The following is a 26,499-nucleotide window of genomic DNA, read 5'->3' on the forward strand; positions in this document are numbered from 1 at the left end:
CCTGTCTACACCCCCTCTCCCACAGTCCACACCCCCTCCCTCACCCTGTCTACACCCCCACTCCCACCGTCCACACCCCCTCCCTCACCCTGTCTACACCCTCTCTCCCACAGTCCACACCCCCCTGCCTCACCCCGTCTACACCCCCACTCCCACCGTCCACACCCCCTCCCTCACCCTGTCTACACCCCCTCTCCCACAGTCCACACCCCCTCCCTCACCCTGTCTACATCCCATCTCCCACAGTCCACACCCCCTCCCTCACCCTGTCTACATCCCCTCTCCCACAGTCCACACCCCCTCCCTCACCCTGTCTACACCCCCTCTCCCACAGTCCACACCCCCTCCCTCACCCTGTCTACATCCCCTCTCCCACAGTCCACACCCCCTCCCTCACCCTGTCTACACCCCCTCTCCCACAGTCTGCACCCCCTCCCTCACTCTGTCTACATCCCCTCTCCCACAGTCCACACCCCCTCCCTTACCCTGTCTACACCCCCTCTCCCACAGTCCACACCCCGTCCCTCACCCTGTCTACACCCCCACTCCCACCGTCCACACCCCCTCCCTCACCCTTACACCCTCTCTCCCACAGTCCACACCCTCTCCCTCACCCTGTCTACACCCCCACTCCCACAGTCCACACCCCCTCCCTCACCCTGCCTACACCCCCTCTCCCACCGTCCACATCCCCTCCCTCACCCTGTCTACACCTGCACCCCCTCACCCACAGTCCATACCCCCTCCCTCACCCTGTCTACACGTGCACCCCCTCACCCACAGTCCACACCCCCTCTCTCACCCTGTCTACACCCCCTCTCCCACAGTCCACACCCCGTCCCTCACCCTGTCTACACCCCCCTCCCACAGTCCACAACCCCTCCCTCACCCTGTCTACATCCCCTCTCCCACAGTCCACACCCCCTCCCTCACCCTTTCTACACCCCCTCTCCCACAGTCTGCACCCCCTCCCTCACTTTGTCTACATCCCCTCTCCAACAGTCTACACCCCCTCCCTCACCCTGTCTACACCCCCACTCCCACTGTCCACAACCCCTCCCTCACCCTGTCTACACCTGCACCCCCTCACCCACAGTCCACACCCCCCTCCCTCACCCTGTCTACACCCCCTCTCCCACAGTCCACACCCCCTCCCTCACCCTGTCTACACCCTCACTCCCACCGTCCACACCCCCTCCCTCACCCTGTCTACACCCTCTCTCCCACAGTCCACACCCCCCTCCGTCACCCTGTCTACACCCCCACTCCCACGGTCCACACACCCTCCCTCACCCTGTCTACACACCCTCTCCCACCGTCCACATTCCCTCCCTCACCCTGTCTACACCCCCACTCCCACCGTCCACACCCCCTCCCTCACCCTGTCTACACCCTCTCTCCCACAGTCCACACCCCCTCCCTCACCCTGTCTACACCCCCACTCCCACCGTCCACACCCCCTCCCTCACCGTCTACACCCCCTCTCCCACCGTCCACATCCCCTCCCTCACCCTGTCTACACCTGCACCCCCTCACCCACAGTCCATACCCCCTCCCTCACCCTGTCTACACGTGCACCCCATCACCCACAGTCCACACCCCCTCTCTCACACTGTCTACACCCCCTCTCCCACAGTCCACACCCCCTCCCTCACCCTGTCTACACCCCCTCCCACAGTCCACACACCCTCCCTCACCCTGTCTACACCCCCACTCCCACCGTCCACACCCCCTCCCTCACCCTGTCTACACCCCCTCTCCCACCGTCCACATCCCCTCCCTCACTCTGTCTACACCTGCACCCCCTCACTCACAGTCCATACCCCCTCTCTCACCCTGTCTACACGTGCACCCCCTCACCCACAGTCCACACCCCCTCTCTCACCCTGTCTACACCCCCTCTCCCACAGTCTTCACCCCATTCCTCACCCTGTCTACACCCCCTCTCCCACAGTCTGCACCCCCTCCCTCACCCTGTCTACACCCCCTCTCCCACAGTCTGCACCCCCTCCCTCACTCTGTCTACAACCCCTCTCCCACACCCTGACTACACCCCCTCCCCCACCCTGTCTACAACCCCTCTCCCACAGTCTGCACCCCCCTCCCACAGTCCAAACCCCCTTCCTCACCCTGTCTACACCCCCTCTCCCACCCTGTCTACACCCCCTCTCCCACAGTCCACACACCCTCCCTCACCCTGTCTACATCCCCTCTCCCACAGTCCACACCCCCTCCCTCACCCTGTCTACACCCCCTCTCCCACAGTCCACACCCCCTCCCTCACCCTGTCTACACCTGCACCCCCTCACCCACAGTCCATACCCCCTCCCTCACCCTGTCAACACGTGCACCCCCTCACCCACAGTCCACACCCCCTCTCTCACCCTGTCTACACCCCCTCTCCCACAGTCCACACCCCCTCCCTCACCCTGTATACACCCCCCTCCCACAGTCCACACCCCCTCCCTCACCCTGTCCACATCCCCTCTCCCACAGTCCACACCCCCTCCCTCACCCTGTCTACACCCCGTCTCCCACAGTCTGCACACCCTCCCTCACTCTGTCTACATCCCCTCTCCCACAGTCCACACCCCCTCCCTTACCCTGTCTACACCCCCTCTCCCACAGTCCACACACCCTCCCTCACCCTGTCTACACCCCCACTCCCACCGTCCACACCCCCTCCCTCACCCTGTCTACACCCTCTCTCCCACAGTCCACACCCCCCTGCCTCACCCCGTCTACACCCCCACTCCCACCGTCCACACCCCCTCCCTCACCCTGTCTACACCCCCTCTCCCACAGTCCACACCCCTTCCCTCACCCTGTCTACATCCCATCTCCCACAGTCCACACCCCCTCCCTCACCCTGTCTACATCCCCTCTCCCACAGTCCACACCCCTTCCCTCACCCTGTCTACACCCCCTCTCCCACAGTCCACACCCCCTCCGTCACCCTGTCTACATCCCCTCTCCCACAGTCCACACCCCCTCCCTCACCCTGTCTACACCCCCTCTCCCACAGTCTGCACCCCCTCCCTCACTCTGTCTACAACCCCTCTCCTACAGTCCACACCCCCTCCCTTACCCTGTCTACACCCCCTCTCCCACAGTCTACACCCCCTCCCTCACTCTGTCTACATCCCCTCTCCCACAGTCCACACCCCCTCCCTTACCCTGTCTACACCCCCTCTCCCACAGTCCACACCCCCTCCCTCACCCTGTCTACACCCCCACTCCCACCGTCCACACCCCCTCCCTCACCCTGTCTACACCCTCTCTCCCACAGTCCACACCCCCCTGCCTCACCCCGTCTACACCCCCACTCCCACCGTCCACACCTCCTCCCTCACCCTGTCTACACCCCCTCTCCCACAGTCCACACCCCCTCCCTCACCCTGTCTACATCCCATCTCCCACAGTCCACACCCCCTCCCTCACCCTGTCTACATCCCCTCTCCCACAGTCCACACCCCTTCCCTCACCCTGTCTACACCCCCTCTCCCACAGTCCACACCCCCTCCGTCACCCTGTCTACATCCCCTCTCCCACAGTCCACACCCCCTCCCTCACCCTGTCTACACCCCCTCTCCCACAGTCTGCACCCCCTCCCTCACTCTGTCTACAACCCCTCTCCTACAGTCCACACCCCCTCCCTTACCCTGTCTACACCCCCTCTCCCACAGTCTACACCCCCTCCCTCACCCTGTCTACACCCCCACTCCCACCGTCCACACCCCCTCCCTCACCCTGTCTACACCCCCACTCCCACCGTCCACACCCCCTCCCTCACCCTGTCTACACCCCCACTCCCACAGTCCACACCCCCTCCCTCACCCTGTCTACACCCCCTCTCCCACCGTCCACATCCCCTCCCTCACCCTGTCTACACCTGCACCCCCTCACCCACAGTCCATACCCCCTCCCTCACCCTGTCTACACCCCCTCTCCCACAGTCTGCACCCCCTCCCTCACTTTGTCTACATCCCCTCTCCAACAGTCTACACCCCCTCCCTCACCCTGTCTACACCCCCACTCCCACTGTCCACAACCCCTCCCTCACCCTGTCTACACCTGCACCCCCTCACCCACAGTCCACACCCCCCTCCCTCACCCTGTCTACACCCCCTCTCCCACAGTCCACACCCCCTCCCTCACCCTGTCTACACCCTCACTCCCACCGTCCACACCCCCTCCCTCACCCTGTCTACACCCTCTCTCCCACAGTCCACACCCCCCTCCGTCACCCTGTCTACACCCCCACTCCCACGGTCCACACACCCTCCCTCACCCTGTCTACACACCCTCTCCCACCGTCCACATTCCCTCCCTCACCCTGTCTACACCCCCACTCCCACCGTCCACACCCCCTCCCTCACCCTGTCTACACCCTCTCTCCCACAGTCCACACCCCCTCCCTCACCCTGTCTACACCCCCACTCCCACCGTCCACACCCCCTCCCTCACCGTCTACACCCCCTCTCCCACCGTCCACATCCCCTCCCTCACCCTGTCTACACCTGCACCCCCTCACCCACAGTCCATACCCCCTCCCTCACCCTGTCTACACGTGCACCCCATCACCCACAGTCCACACCCCCTCTCTCACACTGTCTACACCCCCTCTCCCACAGTCCACACCCCCTCCCTCACCCTGTCTACACCCCCTCCCACAGTCCACACACCCTCCCTCACCCTGTCTACACCCCCACTCCCACCGTCCACACCCCCTCCCTCACCCTGTCTACACCCCCTCTCCCACCGTCCACATCCCCTCCCTCACTCTGTCTACACCTGCACCCCCTCACTCACAGTCCATACCCCCTCTCTCACCCTGTCTACACGTGCACCCCCTCACCCACAGTCCACACCCCCTCTCTCACCCTGTCTACACCCCCTCTCCCACAGTCTTCACCCCATCCCTCACCCTGTCTACACCCCCTCTCCCACAGTCTGCACCCCCTCCCTCACCCTGTCTACACCCCCTCTCCCACAGTCTGCACCCCCTCCCTCACTCTGTCTACAACCCCTCTCCCACACCCTGTCTACACCCCCTCCCCCACCCTGTCTACAACCCCTCTCCCACAGTCTGCACCCCCCTCCCACAGTCCAAACCCCCTTCCTCACCCTGTCTACACCCCCTCTCCCACCCTGTCTACACCCCCTCTCCCACAGTCCACACACCCTCCCTCACCCTGTCTACATCCCCTCTCCCACAGTCCACACCCCCTCCCTCACCCTGTCTACACCCCCTCTCCCACAGTCCACACCCCCTCCCTCACCCTGTCTACACCCCCTCTCCCACCGTCCACATCCCCTCCCTCACCCTGTCTACACCTGCACCCCCTCACCCACAGTCCATACCCCCTCCCTCACCCTGTCAACACGTGCACCCCCTCACCCACAGTCCACACCCCCTCTCTCACCCTGTCTACACCCCCTCTCCCACAGTCCACACCCCCTCCCTCACCCTGTATACACACCCCCTCTCCCACAGTCCACACCCCCTCCCTCACCCTGTCCACATCCCCTCTCCCACAGTCCACACCCCCTCCCTCACCCTGTCTACACCCCGTCTCCCACAGTCTGCACACCCTCCCTCACTCTGTCTACATCCCCTCTCCCACAGTCCACACCCCCTCCCTTACCCTGTCTACACCCCCTCTCCCACAGTCCACACCCCCTCCCTCACCCTGTCTACACCCCCACTCCCACCGTCCACACCCCCTCCCTCACCCTGTCTACACCCTCTCTCCCACAGTCCACACCCCCCTGCCTCACCCCGTCTACACCCCCACTCCCACCGTCCACACCCCCTCCCTCACCCTGTCTACACCCCCTCTCCCACAGTCCACACCCCCTCCCTCACCCTGTCTACATCCCATCTCCCACAGTCCACACCCCCTCCCTCACCCTGTCTACATCCCCTCTCCCACAGTCCACACCCCTTCCCTCACCCTGTCTACACCCCCTCTCCCACAGTCCACACCCCCTCCGTCACCCTGTCTACATCCCCTCTCCCACAGTCCACACCCCCTCCCTCACCCTGTCTACACCCCCTCTCCCACAGTCTGCACCCCCTCCCTCACTCTGTCTACAACCCCTCTCCTACAGTCCACACCCCCTCCCTTACCCTGTCTACACCCCCTCTCCCACAGTCTACACCCCCTCCCTCACCCTGTCTACACCCCCACTCCCACCGTCCACACCCCCTCCCTCACCCTGTCTACACCCCCACTCCCACCGTCCACACCCCCTCCCTCACCCTGTCTACACCCCCACTCCCACAGTCCACACCCCCTCCCTCACCCTGTCTACACCCCCTCTCCCACCGTCCACATCCCCTCCCTCACCCTGTCTACACCTGCACCCCCTCACCCACAGTCCATACCCCCTCCCTCACCCTGTCTACACGTGCACCCCCTCACCCACAGTCCACACCCCCTCTCTCACCCTGTCTACACCCCCTCTCCCACAGTCCACACCCCCTCCCTCACCCTGTCTACACCCCCCTCCCACAGTCCACACCCCCTCCCTCACCCTGTCTACATCCCCTCTCCCACAGTCCACACCCCCTCCCTCACCCTTTCTACACCCCCTCTCCCACAGTCTGCACCCCCTCCCTCACTTTGTCTACATCCCCTCTCCAACAGTCTACACCCCCTCCCTCACCCTGTCTACAACCCCACTGCCACTGTCCACAACCCCTCCCTCACCCTGTCTACACCTGCACCCCCTCACCCACAGTCCACACCCCCCTCCCTCACCCTGTCTACACCCCCTCTCCCACAGTCCACACCCCCTCCCTCACCCTGTCTACACCCTCACTCCCACCGTCCACACCCCCTCCCTCACCCTGTCTACACCCTCTCTCCCACAGTCCACACCCCCCTCCGTCACCCTGTCTACACCCCCACTCCCACGGTCCACACACCCTCCCTCACCCTGTCTACACACCCTCTCCCACCGTCCACATTCCCTCCCTCACCCTGTCTACACCCCCACTCCCACCGTCCACACCCCCTCCCTCACCCTGTCTACACCCTCTCTCCCACAGTCCACACCCCCTCCCTCACCCTGTCTACACCCCCACTCCCACCGTCCACACCCCCTCCCTCACCGTCTACACCCCCTCTCCCACCGTCCACATCCCCTCCCTCACCCTGTCTACACCTGCAACCCCTCACCCACAGTCCATACCCCCTCCCTCACCCTGTCTACACGTGCACCCCATCACCCACAGTCCACACCCCCTCTCTCACCCTGTCTACACCCCCTCTCCCACAGTCCACACCCCCTCCCTCACCCTGTCTACACCCCCTCCCACAGTCCACACACCCTCCCTCACCCTGTCTACACCCCCACTCCCATCGTCCACACCCCCTCCCTCACCCTGTCTACAACCCCTCTCCCACCGTCCACATCCCCTCCCTCACTCTGTCTACACCTGCACCCCCTCACTCACAGTCCATACCCCCTCTCTCACCCTGTCTACACGTGCACCCCCTCACCCACAGTCCACACCCCCTCTCTCACCCTGTCTACACCCCCTCTCCCACAGTCTTCACCCCATCCCTCACCCTGTCTACACCCCCTCTCCCACAGTCTGCACCCCCTCCCTCACCCTGTCTACACCCCCTCTCCCACAGTCTGCACCCCCTCCCTCACTCTGTCTACAACCCCTCTCCCACACCCTGTCTACACCCCCTCCCCCACCCTGTCTACAACCCCTCTCCCACAGTCTGCACCCCCCTCCCACAGTCCAAACCCCCTTCCTCACCCTGTCTACACCCCCTCTCCCACCCTGTCTACACCCCCTCTCCCACAGTCCACACACCCTCCCTCACCCTGTCTACATCCCCTCTCCCACAGTCCACACCCCCTCCCTCACCCTGTCTACACCCCCTCTCCCACAGTCCACACCCCCTCCCTCACCCTGTCTACACCCCCTCTCCCACCGTCCACATCCCCTCCCTCACCCTGTCTACACCTGCACCCCCTCACCCACAGTCCATACCCCCTCCCTCACCCTGTCAACACGTGCACCCCCTCACCCACAGTCCACACCCCCTCTCTCACCCTGTCTACACCCCCTCTCCCACAGTCCACACCCCCTCCCTCACCCTGTATACACCCCCCTCCCACAGTCCACACCCCCTCCCTCACCCTGTCCACATCCCCTCTCCCACAGTCCACACCCCCTCCCTCACCCTGTCTACACCCCGTCTCCCACAGTCTGCACACCCTCCCTCACTCTGTCTACATCCCCTCTCCCACAGTCCACACCCCCTCCCTTACCCTGTCTACACCCCCTCTCCCACAGTCCACACCCCCTCCCTCACCCTGTCTACACCCCCACTCCCACCGTCCACACCCCCTCCCTCACCCTGTCTACACCCTCTCTCCCACAGGCCACACCCCCCTCCCTCACCCCGTCTACACCCCCACTCCCACCGTCCACACCCCCTCCCTCACCCTGTCTACACCCCCTCTCCCACAGTCCACACCCCCTCCCTCACCCTGTCTACATCCCATCTCCCACAGTCCACACCCCTTCCCTCACCCTGTCTACACCCCCTCTCCCACAGTCCACACCCCCTCCGTCACCCTGTCTACATCCCCTCTCCCACAGTCCACACCCCCTCCCTCACCCTGTCTACACCCCCTCTCCCACAGTCCGCCCCCCCTCCCTCACTCTGTCTACAACCCCTCTCCTACAGTCCACACCCCCTCCCTTACCCTGTCTACACCCCCTCTCCCACAGTCTACACCCCCTCCCTCACCCTGTCTACACCCCCACTCCCACCGTCCACACCCCCTCCCTCACCCTGTCTACACCCTCTCTCCCACAGTCCACACCCCCTCCCTCACCCTGTCTACACCCCCACTCCCACAGTCCACACCCCCTCCCTCACCCTGTCTACACCCCCTCTCCCACCGTCCACATCCCCTCCCTCACCCTGTCTACACCTGCACCCCCTCACCCACAGTCCATACCCCCTCCCTCACGCTGTCTACACGTGCACCCCCTCACCCACAGTCCACACCCCCTCTCTCACGCTGTCTACACCCCCTCTCCCACAGTCCACACCCCCTCCCTCACCCTGTCTACACCCCCCTCCCACAGTCCACACCCCCTCCCTCACCCTGTCTACATCCCCTCTCCCACAGTCCACACCCCCTCCCTCACCCTTTCTACACCCCCTCTCCCACAGTCTGCACCCCCTCCCTCACTTTGTCTACATCCCCTCTCCAACAGTCCACACCCCCTCCCTCATCCTGTCTACACCCCCACTCCCACCGTCCACAACCCCTCCCTCACCCTGTCTACACCTGCACTCCCTCACCCACAGTCCACATCCCCCTCCCTCACCCTGTCTACACCCCCTCTCCCACAGTCCACACCCCCTCCCTCACCCTGTCTACACCCTCACTCCCACCGTCCACACCCCCTCCCTCACCCTGTCTACACCCTCTCTCCCACAGTCCACACCCCCCTCCGTCACCCTGTCTACACCCCCACTCCCACCGTCCACACACCCTCCCTCACCCTGTCTACACCCCCTCTCCCACCGTCCACATTCCCTCCCTCACCCTGTCTACATCTGCACCCCCTCACCCACAGTCCATACCCCCACCCTCACCCTGTCTACACGTGCACCCCCTCACGCACAGTCCACACCCCCTCTCTCACCCTGTCTACACCCCCTCTCCCACAGTCCACACCCCCTCCCTCACCCTGTCTACACCCCCTCTCCCACAGTCCACACCCCCTCCCTCACCCTGTCTACACCTCCACTCCCACCGTCCACACCCCCTCCCTCACCCTGTCTACACCCCCTCTCCCACCGTCCACATCCCCTCCCTCACCCTGTCTACACCTGCACCCCCTCACCCACAGTCCATACCCCCTCCCTCACCCTGTCTACACCCCCTCTCCCACAGTCCACACCCCCTCCCTCACCCTGTCTACACCCCCTCTCCCACAGTCCACACCCCCTCCCTCACCCTGTCTACACCCCCCTCCCACAGTCCACACCCCCTCCCTCACCCTGTCTACACCCCCTCTCCCACAGTCCGCACCCCCTCCCTCACCCTGTCTACACCCCCCTCCCACAGTCCACACCCCCTCCCTCACCCTGTCTACACCCCCTCTCCCACAGTCCGCACCCCCTCCCTCACCCTGTCTACACCCCCACTCCCACCGTCCACACCCCCTCCCTCACCCTGTCTACATCCCCTCTCCCACCGTCCACACCCCCTCCCTCACCCTGTCTACATCCCATCTCGCACCGTCCACACCCCCTCCCTCACCCTGTCTACACCCCCTCCCTCACCCTGTCTACACCCCCTCTCCCACAGTCCACACCCCCTCCCTCACCCTGTCTACACCCCCTCTCCCACTGTCCACACCCCCTCCCTCACTCTGTCTACATCCCCTCTCCCACAGTCCACACCCCCTCCCTCACCCTGTCTACACCCCCTCTCCCACAGTCCACACCCCCTCCCTCACCCTGTCTACACCCCCTCTCCCACAGTCACCCCCCCTCCCTCACCCTGTCTACACCCCCTCTCCCACAGTCCACACCCCCTCCCTCACCCTGTCTACACCCCCCTCGCACAGTCCACACCCCCTCCCTCACCCTGTCTACACCCCCTCACCCACAGTCCACACCCCCTCCCTCACCCTGTCTACACCCCCTCTCCCACAGTCCGCACCCCCTCCCTCACCCTGTCTACACCCCCTCTCCCACCGTCTGCACCCCCTCCCTCACCCTGTCTACACCCCCTCTCCCACAGTCCGCACCCCCTCCCTCACCCTGTCTACACCCCCTCACCCACAGTCCGCACCCCCTCCCTCACCCGGTCTACACCCCCTCTCCCACAGTCCACACCCCCTCCCTCACCCTGTCTACACCCCCACTCCCACAGTCTGCACCCCCTCCCTCACCCTGTCTACACCCCCTCTCCCACAGTCCGCACCCCCTCCCTCACCCTGTCTACACCCCCTCTCCCACAGTCCGCACCCCCTCCCTCACCGTCTACACCCCCACTCCCACCGTCCACAGCCCCTCCCTCACCCTGTCTACACCCCCTCTCCCAGTCCACACCCCCTCCCTCACCCTGTCTACACCCCCTCACCCACAGTCCACACCCCCTTCCTCACCCTGTCTACACCCCCTCTCCCACCCTGTCTACACCCCCTCTCCCACAGTCTACACCCCCTCCCTAACCCTGTCTACACCCCCTCTCCCACAGTCCACACCCCCTCCCTCACCCTGTCTACATCCCCTCTCCCACAGTCCACACCCGCTCCCTCACCCTGTCTACATCCCCTCTCCCACAGTCCACACCCCCTCCCTCACCCTGTCTACACCCCCTCTCCCACAGTCCACACCCCCTCCCTCACCCTGTCTACACCCCCTCTCCCACCGTCCACATCCCCTCCCTCACCCTGTCTACACCCCCTCTCCCACAGTCCACACCCCCTCCCTCACCCTGTCTACACCTGCACCCCCTCACCCACAGTCCATACCCCCTCCCTCACCCTGTCTACACCCCCTCTCCCACAGTCCACACCCCCTCCCTCACCCTGTCTACACCCCCTCTCCCACAGTCCACACCCCCTCCCTCACCCTGTCTACACCCCTCTCCCACAGTCCACACCCCCTCCCTCACCCTGTCTACACCCCCTCTCCCACAGTCCGCACCCCCTCCCTCACCCTGTCTACACCCCCCTCCCACAGTCCACACCCCCTCCCTCACCCTGTCTACACCCCCTCTCCCACAGTCCGCACCCCCTCCCTCACCCTGTCTACACCCCCCTCCCACAGTCCGCACCCCCTCCCTCACCCTGTCTACACCCCCTCTCCCACAGTCCACACCCCCTCCCTCACCCTGTCTACACCCCCCTCCCACAGTCCACACCCCCTCCCTCACCCTGTCTACACCCCCACTCCCACCGTCCACACCCCCTCCCTCACCCTGTCTACATCCCCTCTCCCACCGTCCACACCCCCTCCCTCACCCTGTCTACATCCCCTCTCCCACCGTCCACACCCCCTCCCTCACCCTGTCTACACCCCCACTCCCACCGTCCACACCCCCTCCCTCACCCTGTCTACATCCCCTCTCCCACCGTCCACACCCCCTCCCTCACCCTGTCTACATCCCCTCTCCCACCGTCCACGCCCCCTCCCTCACCCTGTCTACACCCCCTCCCTCACCCTGTCTACACCCCCTCTCCCACAGTCCACACCCCCTCCCTCACCCTGTCTACACCCCCTCTCCCACTGTCCACACCCCCTCCCTCACCCTGTCTACACCCCTTCTCCCACAGTCCCCCCCCTCCCTCACCCTGTCTACACCCCCTCTCCCACAGTCCAGACCCCCTCCCTCACCCTGTCTATACCCCCTCTGCCACAGTCCACACCCCCTCCCTCACCCTGTCTACACCCCCACTCCCACAGTCCACACCCCCTCCCTCACCCTGTCTACATCCCCTCTCCCACAGTCCACACCCCCTCCCTCACCCTGTCTACACCCCCACTCCCACCGTCCACACCCCCTCCCTCACCCTGTCGACACCCCCTCTCCCACAGTCCACACCCCCTCCCTCACCCTGTCTACACCCCCTCTCCCACAGTCCACACCCCCTCCCTCACCCTGTCTACACCCCCTCTCCCACAGTCCACACCCCCTCCCTCACCCTGTCTACACCCCCCTCCCACAGTCCACACCCCCTCCCTCACCCTGTCTACACCCCCTCTCCCACAGTCCGCACCCCCTCCCTCACCCTGTCTACACCCCCCTCCCACAGTCCACACCCCCTCCCTCACCCTGTCTACACCTCCTCTCCCACAGTCCGCACCCCCTCCCTCACCCTGTCTACACCCCCCTCCCACAGTCCGCACCCCCTCCCTCACCCTGTCTACACCCCCTCTCCCACAGTCCACACCCCCTCCCTCACCCTGTCTACACCCCCTCTCCCACAGTCCACACCCCCTCCCTCACCCTGTCTACACCCCCACTCCCACCGTCCACACCCCCTCCCTCACCCTGTCTACATCCCCTCTCCCACCGTCCACACCCCCTCCCTCACCCTGTCTACATCCCCTCTCCCACCGTCCACACCCCCTCCCTCACCCTGTCTACACCCCCTCTCCCACAGTCCTCACCCCCTCCCTCACCCTGTCTACACCCCCTCTCCCACAGTCCACACCCCCTCCCTCACCCTGTCTACACCCCCTTTCCCACTGTCCACACCCCCTCCCTCACTCTGTCTACATCCCCTCTCCCACAGTCCACACTCCCTCCCTCACCCTGTCTACACCCCCTCCCTCACTCTGTCTACACCCCCTCCCACACCCTGTCTACACCCCCTCCCTCACCCTGTCTACACCCCCTCTCCCACAGTCCACACCCCCTCCCACACCCTGTCTCCACCCCCTCTCCCTCCTGCCACATCCCCTCACTCACCCTGTCTACACCCCCTCTCCCACAGTCCACACCCCCTCCCTCACCCTGTCTACACCCCTCCCTCACCCTGTCCACACCCCCTCCCTCACCCTGTCTACACCCCCTCTCCCACAGTCCACACCCCCTCCCTCACCCTGTCCACACCCCCTCCCTCACCCTGTCTACACCCCCTCCCTCACCCTGTCTACACCCCCTCTCCCACAGTCCACACCCCCTCCCTCACCCTGTCTACACCCCCCTGTCCCACAGTCTACACCCCCTCCCACACCCTGTCTACACCCCCTCACCCACAGTCCACACCCCCTCCCTCACCCTGTCTACACCCCCTCTCCCACAGTCCGCACCCCCTCCCTCACCCTGTCTACACCCCCTCACCCACAGTCTACACCCCCTCCCTCACCCTGTCTACACCCCCTCCCTCACCCTGTCCACACCCCCTCCCTCACTCTGTCTACACCCCCTCTCCCACAGTCCACACCCCCTCCCTCACCCTGTCCACACCCCCTCCCTCACACTGTCTACACCCCCTCCCTCACCCTGTCTACACCCCCTCTCCATGGCCGCTGCCTGAAGCTGAAGGATACGTTCATGAGCAGTGCTATCGCACGGCAGTGGTCAAGACTGAAACCCTCTGCTGCCACCTCGTCTGTCAACAGAGACAAGATGGAGATCAGGATCAGTCAGACAACAGAACGGAAGGCGCGGCCACTGCACAAAAACGCAGGACTACAGCCAGGAACTCACCGCAGAGGAAGACTTCGTTCAGCACCTTCTGCAACCCTGCGGCGTCCAGCTCTGCATTCTGAAGGGCAAAGTGAAGGCAACACATCAGTCAGAACCAGATTCCTTGAGAGTGAGATGTTGCACTTTGTAATGACAGGGCCCTTAACAGCATTGATGTACAGAGGATCTCGAGGTCCAAGTCTCCAGATGCCAAAAACTGGCCATGCAGGTAGACAGGTGGCAAGGAAGGCATATGGCATGTTTGACCCATTGATCGAGGTGTTGAGTAGAAATGTCAGGAAATCATATTACGGCTGTATAAAACTTTGTTTCGGCCACATCAGGAGTTGCATGTGCATTTCTGGTTTCACCCCACCACACCCTCCATTAGCTAAAGGGTGTTGAGGCTTCGGACAGGATGCAGACCAGGTTTACCAGATGCTCCTCTTGGGAGAGACTGGACAAACCCTGGCTGTTTTATCTGGCACATGATGACTGAGGGGAAACCCGACAGAAGTTAATAAAATTAAGAGAGAGGCTTTTTCCCAGGGTGGGAGTGTAAAGTACTACAGGGCATGGATTTAAAGTGTGTGTGGGGGGGGGGGTAGTTTAAAGGAGATGGACAGGTCAATTTATTTTTTTTTAAAGAGAGGGTGGTGGGTGCCTGGAACAGAATGCAAAAGGTGGTTGTGGAAGCAGATCCAATAGCGATGTTGAAGAGGCATTTATACCAAAAACACATAAATATACAGGAAATGAAGAGATATGGATCATGTACAGGCATAAGGAGTGAGTTTAATTTGGCCTGAGGCTCAGTGCAAACATCATGGGCCAAAGAGCCTTCCTTGTGTTGCCCGGGAAAAGGGTACAGTGACCTTTCCCCCCAGAACTGGGAGCATACAGTGTGTTACACACTGATTTTCCCCCAGAACTGGGAGTACATAGTGTGTTACACACTGACCTCCCCCCACCCCAAGATCGGGGGTACAGTGTGTTACACACTGACATTTCCCCCCAGAACCAGGAGTACATAGTGTGTTACACACTGACCTTTCCACCTGAGACTGGGGGTACAGTGTGTTACACACTGACCTTTCCCCCCAGAACCAGGAGTACATAGTGTGTTACACACTGACCTTTCCACCTGAGACTGGGGGTACAGTGTGCTACATCTAACCATCCCCCCCCCAGGATTGGGGGTATAGTGTGTCACGAACTGACCTTTCCCCTGGGATTGGGAGGTACAGTGATTCAAGTTTGTTGTTCTCCTCTCCTGAAGTTCCCTGTTGCTTCCAGGTGTGCGACTAGTGCAGTCAGTGTGAGTAACAGAGAGGCTCCAGTTGGCTGTCACTGGGCCTGGACCCAACCAGCTAGACTGCAGCAAGGAGCCAGTGGATTGAGAAGGTGGTCTTACCTTCAGAGGGGGTGACACTGGTGACGTGGGCAAGGATCTGCTCTCTACGCCATTCTTATGGTGACCCCAGCTCCGCCAAGTCTGAAATGGAAGCAAAGTTTAGTTCAGAACTTGACCTCACCCACCTACCCGAACCCCTCTCAAACCTCATCCACCCACCCAAAGCTCGCCCATGTCCCTCGGAAAACATACCCCCAACGCCCCTCTCAAACCACACCCCCACCCAAATCTCACCCACGTCCCTCTTAAACCATTCTCTACCCAAACCCCTCTCAAATCTCATCCACCAACCCAAACCTCACCCATGCCTCATTCAAACCACACCTCCACCCAAACCCCTCTCAAGCTGCACCTTCACCCATAGAAACCATAGGAACTACAGCACAGAAACAGGCCCTTTGGCCCTTCTTGGCTGTGCCGAACCATTTTCTGCCTAGTCCCACTGACCTGCACACGGACCATATCCCTCTATACACCTCCCATCCATGTATCTGTCCAATTTATTCTTAAATGTTAAAAAAGAACCCACATTTACCACCTCGTCTGGCAGCTCATTCCATACTCCCACCACTCTCTGTGTGAAGAAGCCCCCGCTAATGTTCCCTTTAAACTTTTCCCCCTTCACCCTTAACCCACATCCTCTGGTTTTTTTCTCCCCTTGCCTCAGTGGAAAAAGCCTGCTTGCATTCACTCTATCTATATCCATCATAATTTTATATACCTCTATCAAATCTCCCCTCATTCTTCTACACTCCAGGGAATAAAGTCCTAACCTATTCAACCTTTCTGCGTAACTGAGTTTCTCAAGTCCCGGCAACATCCTTGTAAACCTTCTCTGCACTCTTTCAACCTTATTTATATCCTTCCTGTAATTTGGTGACCAAAACTGAACACAATACTCCAGATTCGGCCTCACCAATGCCTTATACAACCTCATCATAACATTCCAGCTTTTATAGTCAATACTTCGATTAATAAAGGCCAATGTACCAAAAGCTCTCTTTACGACCCTATCTACCTGTGATGACACTTTTAGGGAATTTTGTATCTGTATTCCCAGATCCCTCTGTTCCACTGCACTCCTCAGTGCCTTAGCATTAACCCTGTACGTCCTACGTTGGTTTGTCCTTCCAACGTGCAATACCTCACACTTGTCAGTATTAAACTCCATCTGCCATTTTTCAGCCCATTTTTCCAGCTGGTCCAAGTCCCTCTGCAGGCTCTGAAAACCTTCCTCACTGTCTACTACACCTCCAATCTTTGTATCATCAGCAAACTTGCTGATCCAATTTACCACATTATCATCCAGATCATTGATATAGATGACAAATAACAATGGACCCAGCACTAATCCCTGTGGCACACCACTAGTCACAAGCCTCCACTCGGAGAAGCAATTCTCTACTATCACTCTTTGGCTTCTTCCATTGAGCCAATGTCTAATCCAATTTACCACCTCTCCATGTATACCGAGCGACTGAATTTTCCTAACTAACCTCCCATGCGGGACCTTGTCAAAGGCCTTACTGAAGTCCATGTAGACAATATCCACTGCCTTCCCTTCATCCACTTTCCTGGTAACTTCCTCGAAAAACTCCAATAGATTGGTCAAACATGACCTACCACGCACAAAGCCATGTTGACTCTCCCTAATAAGCCCCTGTCTATCCAAATGCTTGTAGATTCTGTCTCTTAGTACTCCCTCCAATAACTTACCTACTACTGACGTTAAACTCACTGGCCTATAATTTCCCGGATTACTTTTCGATCCTTTTTTAAACAATGGAACAACATGAGCCACTCTCCAATCCTCCGGCACTTCACCCATAGACAGCGACATTTTAAATATTTCTGCCAGGGCCCCCGCAATTTCAATACTAGTCTCCTTCAAGGTCCGAGGGAACATTCTGTCAGGTCCCGGGGATTTATCCACTTTAATTTTCCTCAAGACAGCAAGCACCTCCTCCTTTTCAATCTGTACAGTTTCCATGGTCTCACTACTTGATTCCCTCAATTCCATAGATTTCATGCCAGCTTCTTTAGTAAATACAGACGCAAAAAACCTATTTAAGATCTCCCCCATTTCCTTTGGTTCCGCACAAAGCCGACCACTCTGATCTTCAAGAGGACCAATTTTATCCCTTACAATCCTTTTGCTCTTAATATACCTGTAAAAGCTCTTTGGATTATCCTTCACTTTGACTGCCAAGGCAACCTCATGTCTTCTTTTTGCCCTCCTGATTTCTTTCTTAAGTATTTTCTTGCACTTCTTATACTCCTCAAGCACCTGATTTACCCCCTGTTTCCCATACATTTCATATAACTCCATCTTCTTCTTTATCAGAGTTGCAATATCCCTTGAGAACCAAGGTTCCTTATTCCTATTCAATTTGCCTTTAATCCTGACAGGAACATACAAACTCTGCACTCTCAAAATTTCCCCTTTGAAGGCTTCCCACCTACCAATCACATCTTTGCCAGAGAACAACCTGTCCCAATCCACGCTTTTTAGATCCTTTCTCATTTCTTCAAATTTGGCCTTCTTCCAGTTCAGAACCTCAACCCGAGGACCAGATCTATCCTTGTCCATGATCAAATTGAAACTAATGGTGTTATGATCACTGGAACCAAAATGCTCCCCGACAAAGACTTCCGTCACTTGCCCTAATTCGTTTCCTAACAGGAGATCCAATATTGCATCCCCTCTAGTTGGTCCATCTATATACTGATTTAGAAAACTTTCCTGAACACATTTTACAAACTCTAAACCATCTAGACCCCTAACAGTATGGGAATCCCAATCAATGTATCGAAAATTAAAATCCCCTACCACTACAACTTTATGTTTCCTGCAGTTGCCTGCTATCTGTCTGCAGATTTGCTCTTCCAAGTCTCGTTGACTATTGGGTGGTCTGTAATACAATCCCACTAATGTGGCCATACCTTTCCTGTTTCTCAGCTCCACCCATAAGGACTCAGTAGACAAGCCCTCTAATCTGTCCTGCCCGAGCACTGCTGTAATATTTTCCCTAACAAGCAATGCTACTCCCCAACCTTTCATTCCTCTGCCTCGATCACTTCTGAAGCATTGGAACCCTGGAATATTAAGAGGCCAGTCCTGCCCCTCCTGGAGCCAAGTTTCACTAATTGCTACAACATCATAATTCCACGTGTCAGTCCACGCCCTCAACTCATCCGCCTTCCCCGCAATACTCCTAGCATTGAAATACATACACCTCAGAAGATTTTTACCACCACTCACAACCTTTCTATCAGCAGATTTGCTTAAACTTTCAATATCATTTATTTTCACCCCAGCCACACTGTCAGCTCTAGCACTCTGTTTCCCATCACCCTGCAAATCTAGTTTAAAGCCTCTCCAATAGCACTAACAAACCTCCCTGAAAGGATATTGGTCCCCCTGCAGTTCAAGTGTAACCCGTCTCTCTTGTACAGGTCCCACCTGCCCCAGAAGAGGTCCCAGTGATCCTGAAATCTGAAACCCAGCCCCCTACACCAGTTCCTCAGCCACTTGTTCCTCCTCCAGAGCATCCTATTCCTACCCAAACCCCTTTTAAACCTCACCCCCACCCAAACCTCACCCAAACCCCTCACCCACTACTCAACCTCACCCAAACTCCTCACCCCCTACCCAAACCTCACCCACCCCACACATCTCCCAATCGCCTCTCCCACCCCACCCACCCATCTCCCAATCCTCTCTCCCACCCACACTCCTCCAACCAGATCCCTACCCCCACACCTATCTGCAAATCCCCTCTCCCACCCACACTCTTCCAACCAGATCCCTACCCTCTCACCTATCTCGCAATCCCCTCTCCCACCCACACTTTTCCAACCAGATCCCTATCCCCTCACCCATCTCCCAATCCCCTCTCCCGCCAACACTTCTCCAACCAGATCCATACCTCACTCACCTATCTCCCAATCCTCTCACCCACCCATACTCCTACAACCAGATCCCTATCCCCTCACGTATCTCCCAATCCCCTCTCCCACCCACACTCCTCCAACCAGATCTCTACCTCACTCACCTATCTCCCAATCCACTCCCACCCACACTCCAACCAGATCCCTATCCCCTCACCTATCTCCCAATCCCCTCTCCCACCCACACTCCTCCAACCAGATCCATACCTCACTCACCTATCTCCCAATCGCCTCTCCCAGCCACACTCCTCCAACCAGATCCCTATCCCCTCTCCTATCTCCAAATCCTCTCTCCCACCCACACTCCTACAACCAGATCCCTACCTCACTCACCTATCTCCCAATCCCCTCTCCCACCCACACTCCTCCAAACAGATCGCTACCCCCTCACCTATCTTCCACTCACACTCCTCCAACCAGATCTCTACCTCACTCACCTATCTCCCAATCCACTCCCACCCACACTCCAACCAGATCCCTATCCCCTCACCTATCTCCCAATCCCCTCTCCCACCCACACTCCTCCAAACAGATCGCAACCCCCTCAACTATCTCCCAATCACACGCCTCCAACCAGATCTCTACCTCACTCACCTATCTCCCAATCCCCTCTCCAACCCACACTGCTCCAACCAGATCCCTATCCCCTCTCCTATCTCCAAATCCTCTCTCCCACCCACACTCCTCCAACCAGATCCCTACCTCACTCACCTATCTCCCAATCCCCTCTCCCACCCACACTCCTCCAAACAGATCGCTACCCCCTCACCTATCTCCCAATCCCCTCTCCCTCCCACACTCCTCCAACCAGATCCCTACCCCCACACCAATCTCCCAATCCCCTCTCCCACCAACACTCCTCCAACCAGATCCCTACCTCACTCACCTATCTCCCAATCCCCTCCCCGACCCATACTCCTCCAAACAGATCCCTATCCCCTCACATATCTCCCAAACCCCTCTCCGACCCACACTCCTCCAACCAGATCCCTACCACACTCACCTATCTCCCAATCCCCTCTCCCACCCACACTCCTCCAACCAGATCCCTATCCCCTCTCCTATCTCCAAATCCTCTCTCCCACCCACACTCCTCCAACCAGATCTCTACCTCACTCACCTGTCTCCCAATCCACTCCCACCCACACTCCAACCAGATCCCTATCCCATCACCTATCTCCCAATTCCCTCTCCCACCCACACTCCTCCAACCAGATCCCTACCACCTCACCTATCTCCCAATCCACTCTCCCGCCCACACTCCTCCAACCAGATCCCAACCCCTCACTCACCTATCTCCCAATCCCCTCTCCAACCCACACTCATCCAACCAGATCCCTATCCCCTCACCTATCTCCCAATCCCCTCTCCCACCCACACTCCTCCAACCAGATCCCTATCCCATCACCTATCTCCCAATCCACTCTCCCACCCACACTCCTCCAACCAGATCCCTACCTCACTCACCTATCTCCCAATCCCCTCTCCAACCCACACTCCTCCAACCAGATCCCTATCCCCTCTCCTATCTCCAAATCCCCTCTCCCACCCACACTCCTCCAAACAGATCCCTACCTCACTCACCTATCTCCCAATCCCCTCTCCAACCCACACTCCTCCAACGAGATCCCTATCCCCTCTCCTATCTCCCAATCCCCTCTCCCACCCACACTCCTCCAACCAGATCCCTACCTCACTCACCTATCTCCAAATCCCCACTCCCACCCACACTCCTCCAACCAGATCCCTATCCCCTCTCCTATCTCCAAATCCCCTCTCCCACCCACACTCCTCCAACCAGATCCCTACCACCTCACCTATCTCCCAATCCACTCTCCCACCCACACTCCTCCAAACAGATCCCTACCTCACTCACCTATCTCCCAATCCCCTCTCCCACCCACACTCCTCCAAACAGATCGCTACCCCCTCACCTATCTCCCAATCCCCTCTCCCACCCACACTCCTCCAACCAGATCCCTACCTCACTCACCTATCTCCCAATCCCCTCTCCCACCCACACTCCTCCAAACAGATCCCTACCCCCTCACCTATCTCAAAATCCCCTCTCCCACCCACACTCCTCCAACCAGATCCCTACCCCCTCACCTATCTCCCAATCCCCTCTCCCACCCACACTCCTCCAAACAGATCGCTACCCCCTCACCTATCTCCCAATCCCCTCTCCCACCCACACTCTTCCAAACAGATCGCTACCCCCTCACCTATCTCCCAATCCCCTCCCCCACCCACACTCCTCCAACCAGATCCCTATCCCCTCACATATCTCCAAAACCCCTCTCCGACCCACACTCCTACAACCAGATCCCTACCACACTCACCTATCTCCCAATCCCCTCTCCCACCCACACTCCTCCAACCAGATCTCTACCTCACTCACCTATCTCCCAATCCACTCCCACCCACACTCCTCCAAACAGATCCCTACCCCCTCACCTATCTCCCAATCCCCTCTCCCTCCCACACTCCTCCAACCAGATCCCTACCCCCTCACCAATCTCCCAATCCCCTCTCCCACCAACACTCCTCCAACCAGATCCCGACCTCACTCACCTGTCTCCCAATCCCCTCTCCCTCCCACACTCCTCCAACCAGATCCCTACCCCCTCACCTATCTCCCAATCCCCTCTCCCTCCCACACTCCTCCAACCAGATCCCTACCCCCTCACCAATCTCCCAATCCCCTCTCCCACCAACACTCCTTCAACCAGATCCCGACCTCACTCACCTATCTCCCAATCCCCTCCCCCACCCACACTCCTCCAACCAGATCCCTATCCCCTCACGTATCTCCCAATCCCCTCTCCCTCCCACACTCCTCCAACCAGATCCCTATCCCCTCACCTATCTCCCAATCCCCTCCCCCACCCACACTCCTCCAACCAGATCCCTATCCCCTCACGTATCTCCCAATCCCCTCTCCCACCCACACTCCTCCAAACAGATCCCTATCCCCTCACATATCTCCCAAACCCCTCTCCGACCCACACTCCTGCAACCAGATCCCTACCACACTCACCTATCTCCCACCCACACTCCTCCAACCAGATCCCTACCTCACTCTCCTATCTCCAAATACCCTCTCCCACCCACACTCATCCAACCAGATCCCTACCCCCTCACCTATCTGCAAATCCCCTCTCCCACCCACACTCCTCCAACCAGATCCCTACCTCACTCACCTATCTCCCAATCCCCTCTCCCACCCACACACCTCCAACCAGATCCCTACCTCACTCAGCTATCTCCCAATCCCCTCTCCCACCCACACTCCTCCAAACAGATCGCTACCCCCTCACCTATCTCCCACCCACACTCCTCCAACCAGATCCCTATCCCCTCACCTATCTCCAAATCCCCTCTCCCACCCACACTCCTCCAACCAGATCCCTACCCCCTCGTCTATCTCCCAATCCCCTCTCCCACCCACACTCCTCCAACCAGATCCCTAACCCCTCACCTATCTCCCATTCACCTCTCCCACCCACACGCCTCCAACCAGATCCCTACCCCCTCACCTATCTCCCAACCCCTCTCCCACCCACACTCCTGCAACCAGATCCCTACCCCCTCACCAATCTCCCAATACTCTCTCCCACCCACACTCCTCCAACCAGATCCCTACCACCTCACCTATCTCCCAATCCCCTCTCCCACCCACACTCCTCCAACCAGATCCCTACCTCACTCACCTATCTCCCAATCCAATCTCCCACCCACACTCCTCCAACCAGATCCCTACCTCACTCACCTATCATCCAATTCCCTCTCCCACCCACACTCCTCCAAACAGATCGATACCCCCTCACCTATCTCCCAATCACACGCCTCCAACAAGATCCCTACCTCACTCACCTATCAACCAATCCCCTCCCCCACCCATACTCCTCCACCCAGATCCCTATCCCCTCACATATCTCCAAAACCCCTCTCCGACCCACACTCCTACAACCAGATCCCTACCACACTCACCTATCTCCCAATCCCCTCTCCCACCCACACTCCTCCAACCAGATCCCTACCTCACTCACCTATCTCCCAATCCCCTCTCCCACCCACACTCCTCCAACCAGAACCCTACCTCACTCACCTATCTCCCAATCCCCTCTCCCACCCACACTCCTCCAACCAGATCCCTATCCCCTCTCCTATCTCCAAATCCTCTCTCCCACCCACACTCCTCCAACCAGATCCCTACCTCACTCACCTATCTCCCAATCCCCTCTCCCACCCACACTCCTCCAAACAGATCGCAACCCCCTCACCTATCTCCCAATCGCCTCTCCCACCCACACTCCTCCAACCAGATCCCTATCCCCTCTCCTATCTCCAAATCCTCTCTCCCACCCACACTCCTCCAACCAGATCCCTACCTCACTCACCTATCTCCCAATCCCCTCTCCCACCCACACTCCTCCAACCAGATCCCTACCCCCTCACCTATCTCCCAATCCCCTCTCCCTCCCACACTCCTCCAACCAGATCCCTACCTCACTCACCTATCTCCCAATCCCCTCTCCCTCCCACACTGCTCCAACCAGATCCCTACCCCCTCACCAATCTCCCAATCCCCTCTCCCACCCACACTCCTCCAACCAGATCCCTACCCCCTCACCAATCTCCCAATCCCCTCTCCCACCAACACTCCTCCAACCAGATCCCTACCTCACTCACCTATCTCCCAAGCCCCTCCCCCACCCATACTCCTCCAACCAGATCCCTATCCCCTCACCTATCTCCCAATCCCCTCTCCGACCCACACTCCTCCAACCAGATCCCTACCCCCTCACCTATCTCCCAATCCCCTCTCCCACCCACACTCCTCCAACCAGATCCCTACCTCACTCTCCTATCTCCAAATCCCCTCTCCCACCCACACTCAACCAACCAGATCCCTACCCCCTCACCTATCTCCCAATCCCCTCTCCCACCCACACTCCTCCAACCAGATCCCTACCTCACTCTCCTATCTCCAAATCCCCTCTCCCACCCACACTCAACCAACCACATCCCTACACCCTCACCTATCTGCAAATCCCCTCTCCCACCCACACTCCTCCAACCAGATCCCTACCTCACTCACCTATCTCCCAATCCCCTCTCCCACCCATACTCCTCCAAACAGATCGCTACCCCCTCACCTATCTCCCAATACCCTCTCCCTCCCACACTCCTCCAACCAGATCCCTATCCCCTCTCCTATCTCCAAATCCTCTCTCCCACCCACACTCCTCCAACCAGATCTCTACCTCACTCACCTGTCTCCCAATCCACTCCCACCTACACTCCAACCAGATCCCTATCCCATCACCTATCTCCCAATTCCCTCTCCCACCCACACTCCTCCAAACAGATCGCTACCCCCTCACCTATCTCCCAATCCCCTCTCCCTCCCACACTCCTCCAACCAGATACCTACCCCCTCACCTATCTCCCAATACCCTCTCCCACACACACTCCTCCAACCAGATCCCTACCTCACTCACCTATCTCCCAATCCCCTCTCGCACCCACACTCCTCCAACAAGATCCCTATCCCCTCACCTATCTCCCAATCCTCTCTCCCAACAACACTCCTCCAACCAGATCCCTATCCCCTCACCTATCTCCCAATCCCCTCTCGCACCCACACTCCTCCAACCAGATCCCTATCCCCTCACCTATCTCCCAATCCTCTCTCCCACCCACACTCCTCCAACCAGATTCCTACTCCCTCTCCTATCTCCCAATCCCCTCTCCCACCCACACTCCTCCAACCAGATCCCTACCTCACTCTCCTATCTCCAAATCCCCTCTCCCACCCACACTCAACCAACCAGATCCCTACCCCCTCACCTATCTCCCAATCCCCTCTCCCACCCACACTCCTCCAACCAGATCCCTACCTCACTCTCCTATCTCCAAATCCCCTCTCCCACCCACACTCAACCAACCACATCCCTACACCCTCACCTATCTGCAAATCCCCTCTCCCACCCACACTCCTCCAACCAGATCCCTACCTCACTCACCTATCTCCCAATCCCCTCTCCCACCCATACTCCTCCAAACAGATCGCTACCCCCTCACCTATCTCCCAATACCCTCTCCCTCCCACACTCCTCCAACCAGATCCCTATCCCCTCTCCTATCTCCAAATCCTCTCTCCCACCCACACTCCTCCAACCAGATCTCTACCTCACTCACCTGTCTCCCAATCCACTCCCACCTACACTCCAACCAGATCCCTATCCCATCACCTATCTCCCAATTCCCTCTCCCACCCACACTCCTCCAAACAGATCGCTACCCCCTCACCTATCTCCCAATCCCCTCTCCCTCCCACACTCCTCCAACCAGATACCTACCCCCTCACCTATCTCCCAATACCCTCTCCCACACACACTCCTCCAACCAGATCCCTACCTCACTCACCTATCTCCCAATCCCCTCTCGCACCCACACTCCTCCAACAAGATCCCTATCCCCTCACCTATCTCCCAATCCTCTCTCCCAACAACACTCCTCCAACCAGATCCCTATCCCCTCACCTATCTCCCAATCCCCTCTCGCACCCACACTCCTCCAACCAGATCCCTATCCCCTCACCTATCTCCCAATCCTCTCTCCCACCCACACTCCTCCAACCAGATTCCTACCCCCTCTCCTATCTCCAAATCCCCAGTCCCACCCACACTCCCTCAACACGATCCCTACCCCCTCACCTATCCGCCAATCCCCTCTCCCACCCACACTTTTCCAAACAGATTCCTATACCCTCACCTATCTCCCAATCCCCTCTCCCACCCACACTCCTCCAACCAGATCCCTATCCCCTCTCCTATCTCCAAATCCTCTCTCCCACCCACACTCCTCCAACCAGATCCCTACCTCACTCACCTATCTCCCAATCCCCTCTCCCACCCACACTC

At 59.1% G+C, this 26,499-nt stretch overlaps 1 protein-coding gene across 1 annotated transcript in view; it reads right to left on the reverse strand.

The window, feature by feature from the left end:
- The window catches only part of LOC134359369 (calpain-8-like), a 147,395-nt gene that overhangs the window by 44,250 nt on the left and 76,646 nt on the right, over positions 1-26,499 (reverse strand). The window contains exons 15-17 of the mRNA XM_063072506.1: positions 15,617-15,697; positions 14,224-14,281; positions 14,064-14,125 (exon numbers count right to left, since the gene is read on the reverse strand). Of these exons, the coding sequence (XP_062928576.1) occupies positions 14,064-14,125; positions 14,224-14,281; positions 15,617-15,697 (201 nt within the window). The remainder of the gene's footprint in view (positions 1-14,063; positions 14,126-14,223; positions 14,282-15,616; positions 15,698-26,499) is intronic.

Source organism: Mobula hypostoma, chromosome 2 (genome assembly GCF_963921235.1).
Source record: "Mobula hypostoma chromosome 2, sMobHyp1.1, whole genome shotgun sequence".
Taxonomy (NCBI): Eukaryota; Metazoa; Chordata; class Chondrichthyes; order Myliobatiformes; family Myliobatidae; genus Mobula; species Mobula hypostoma.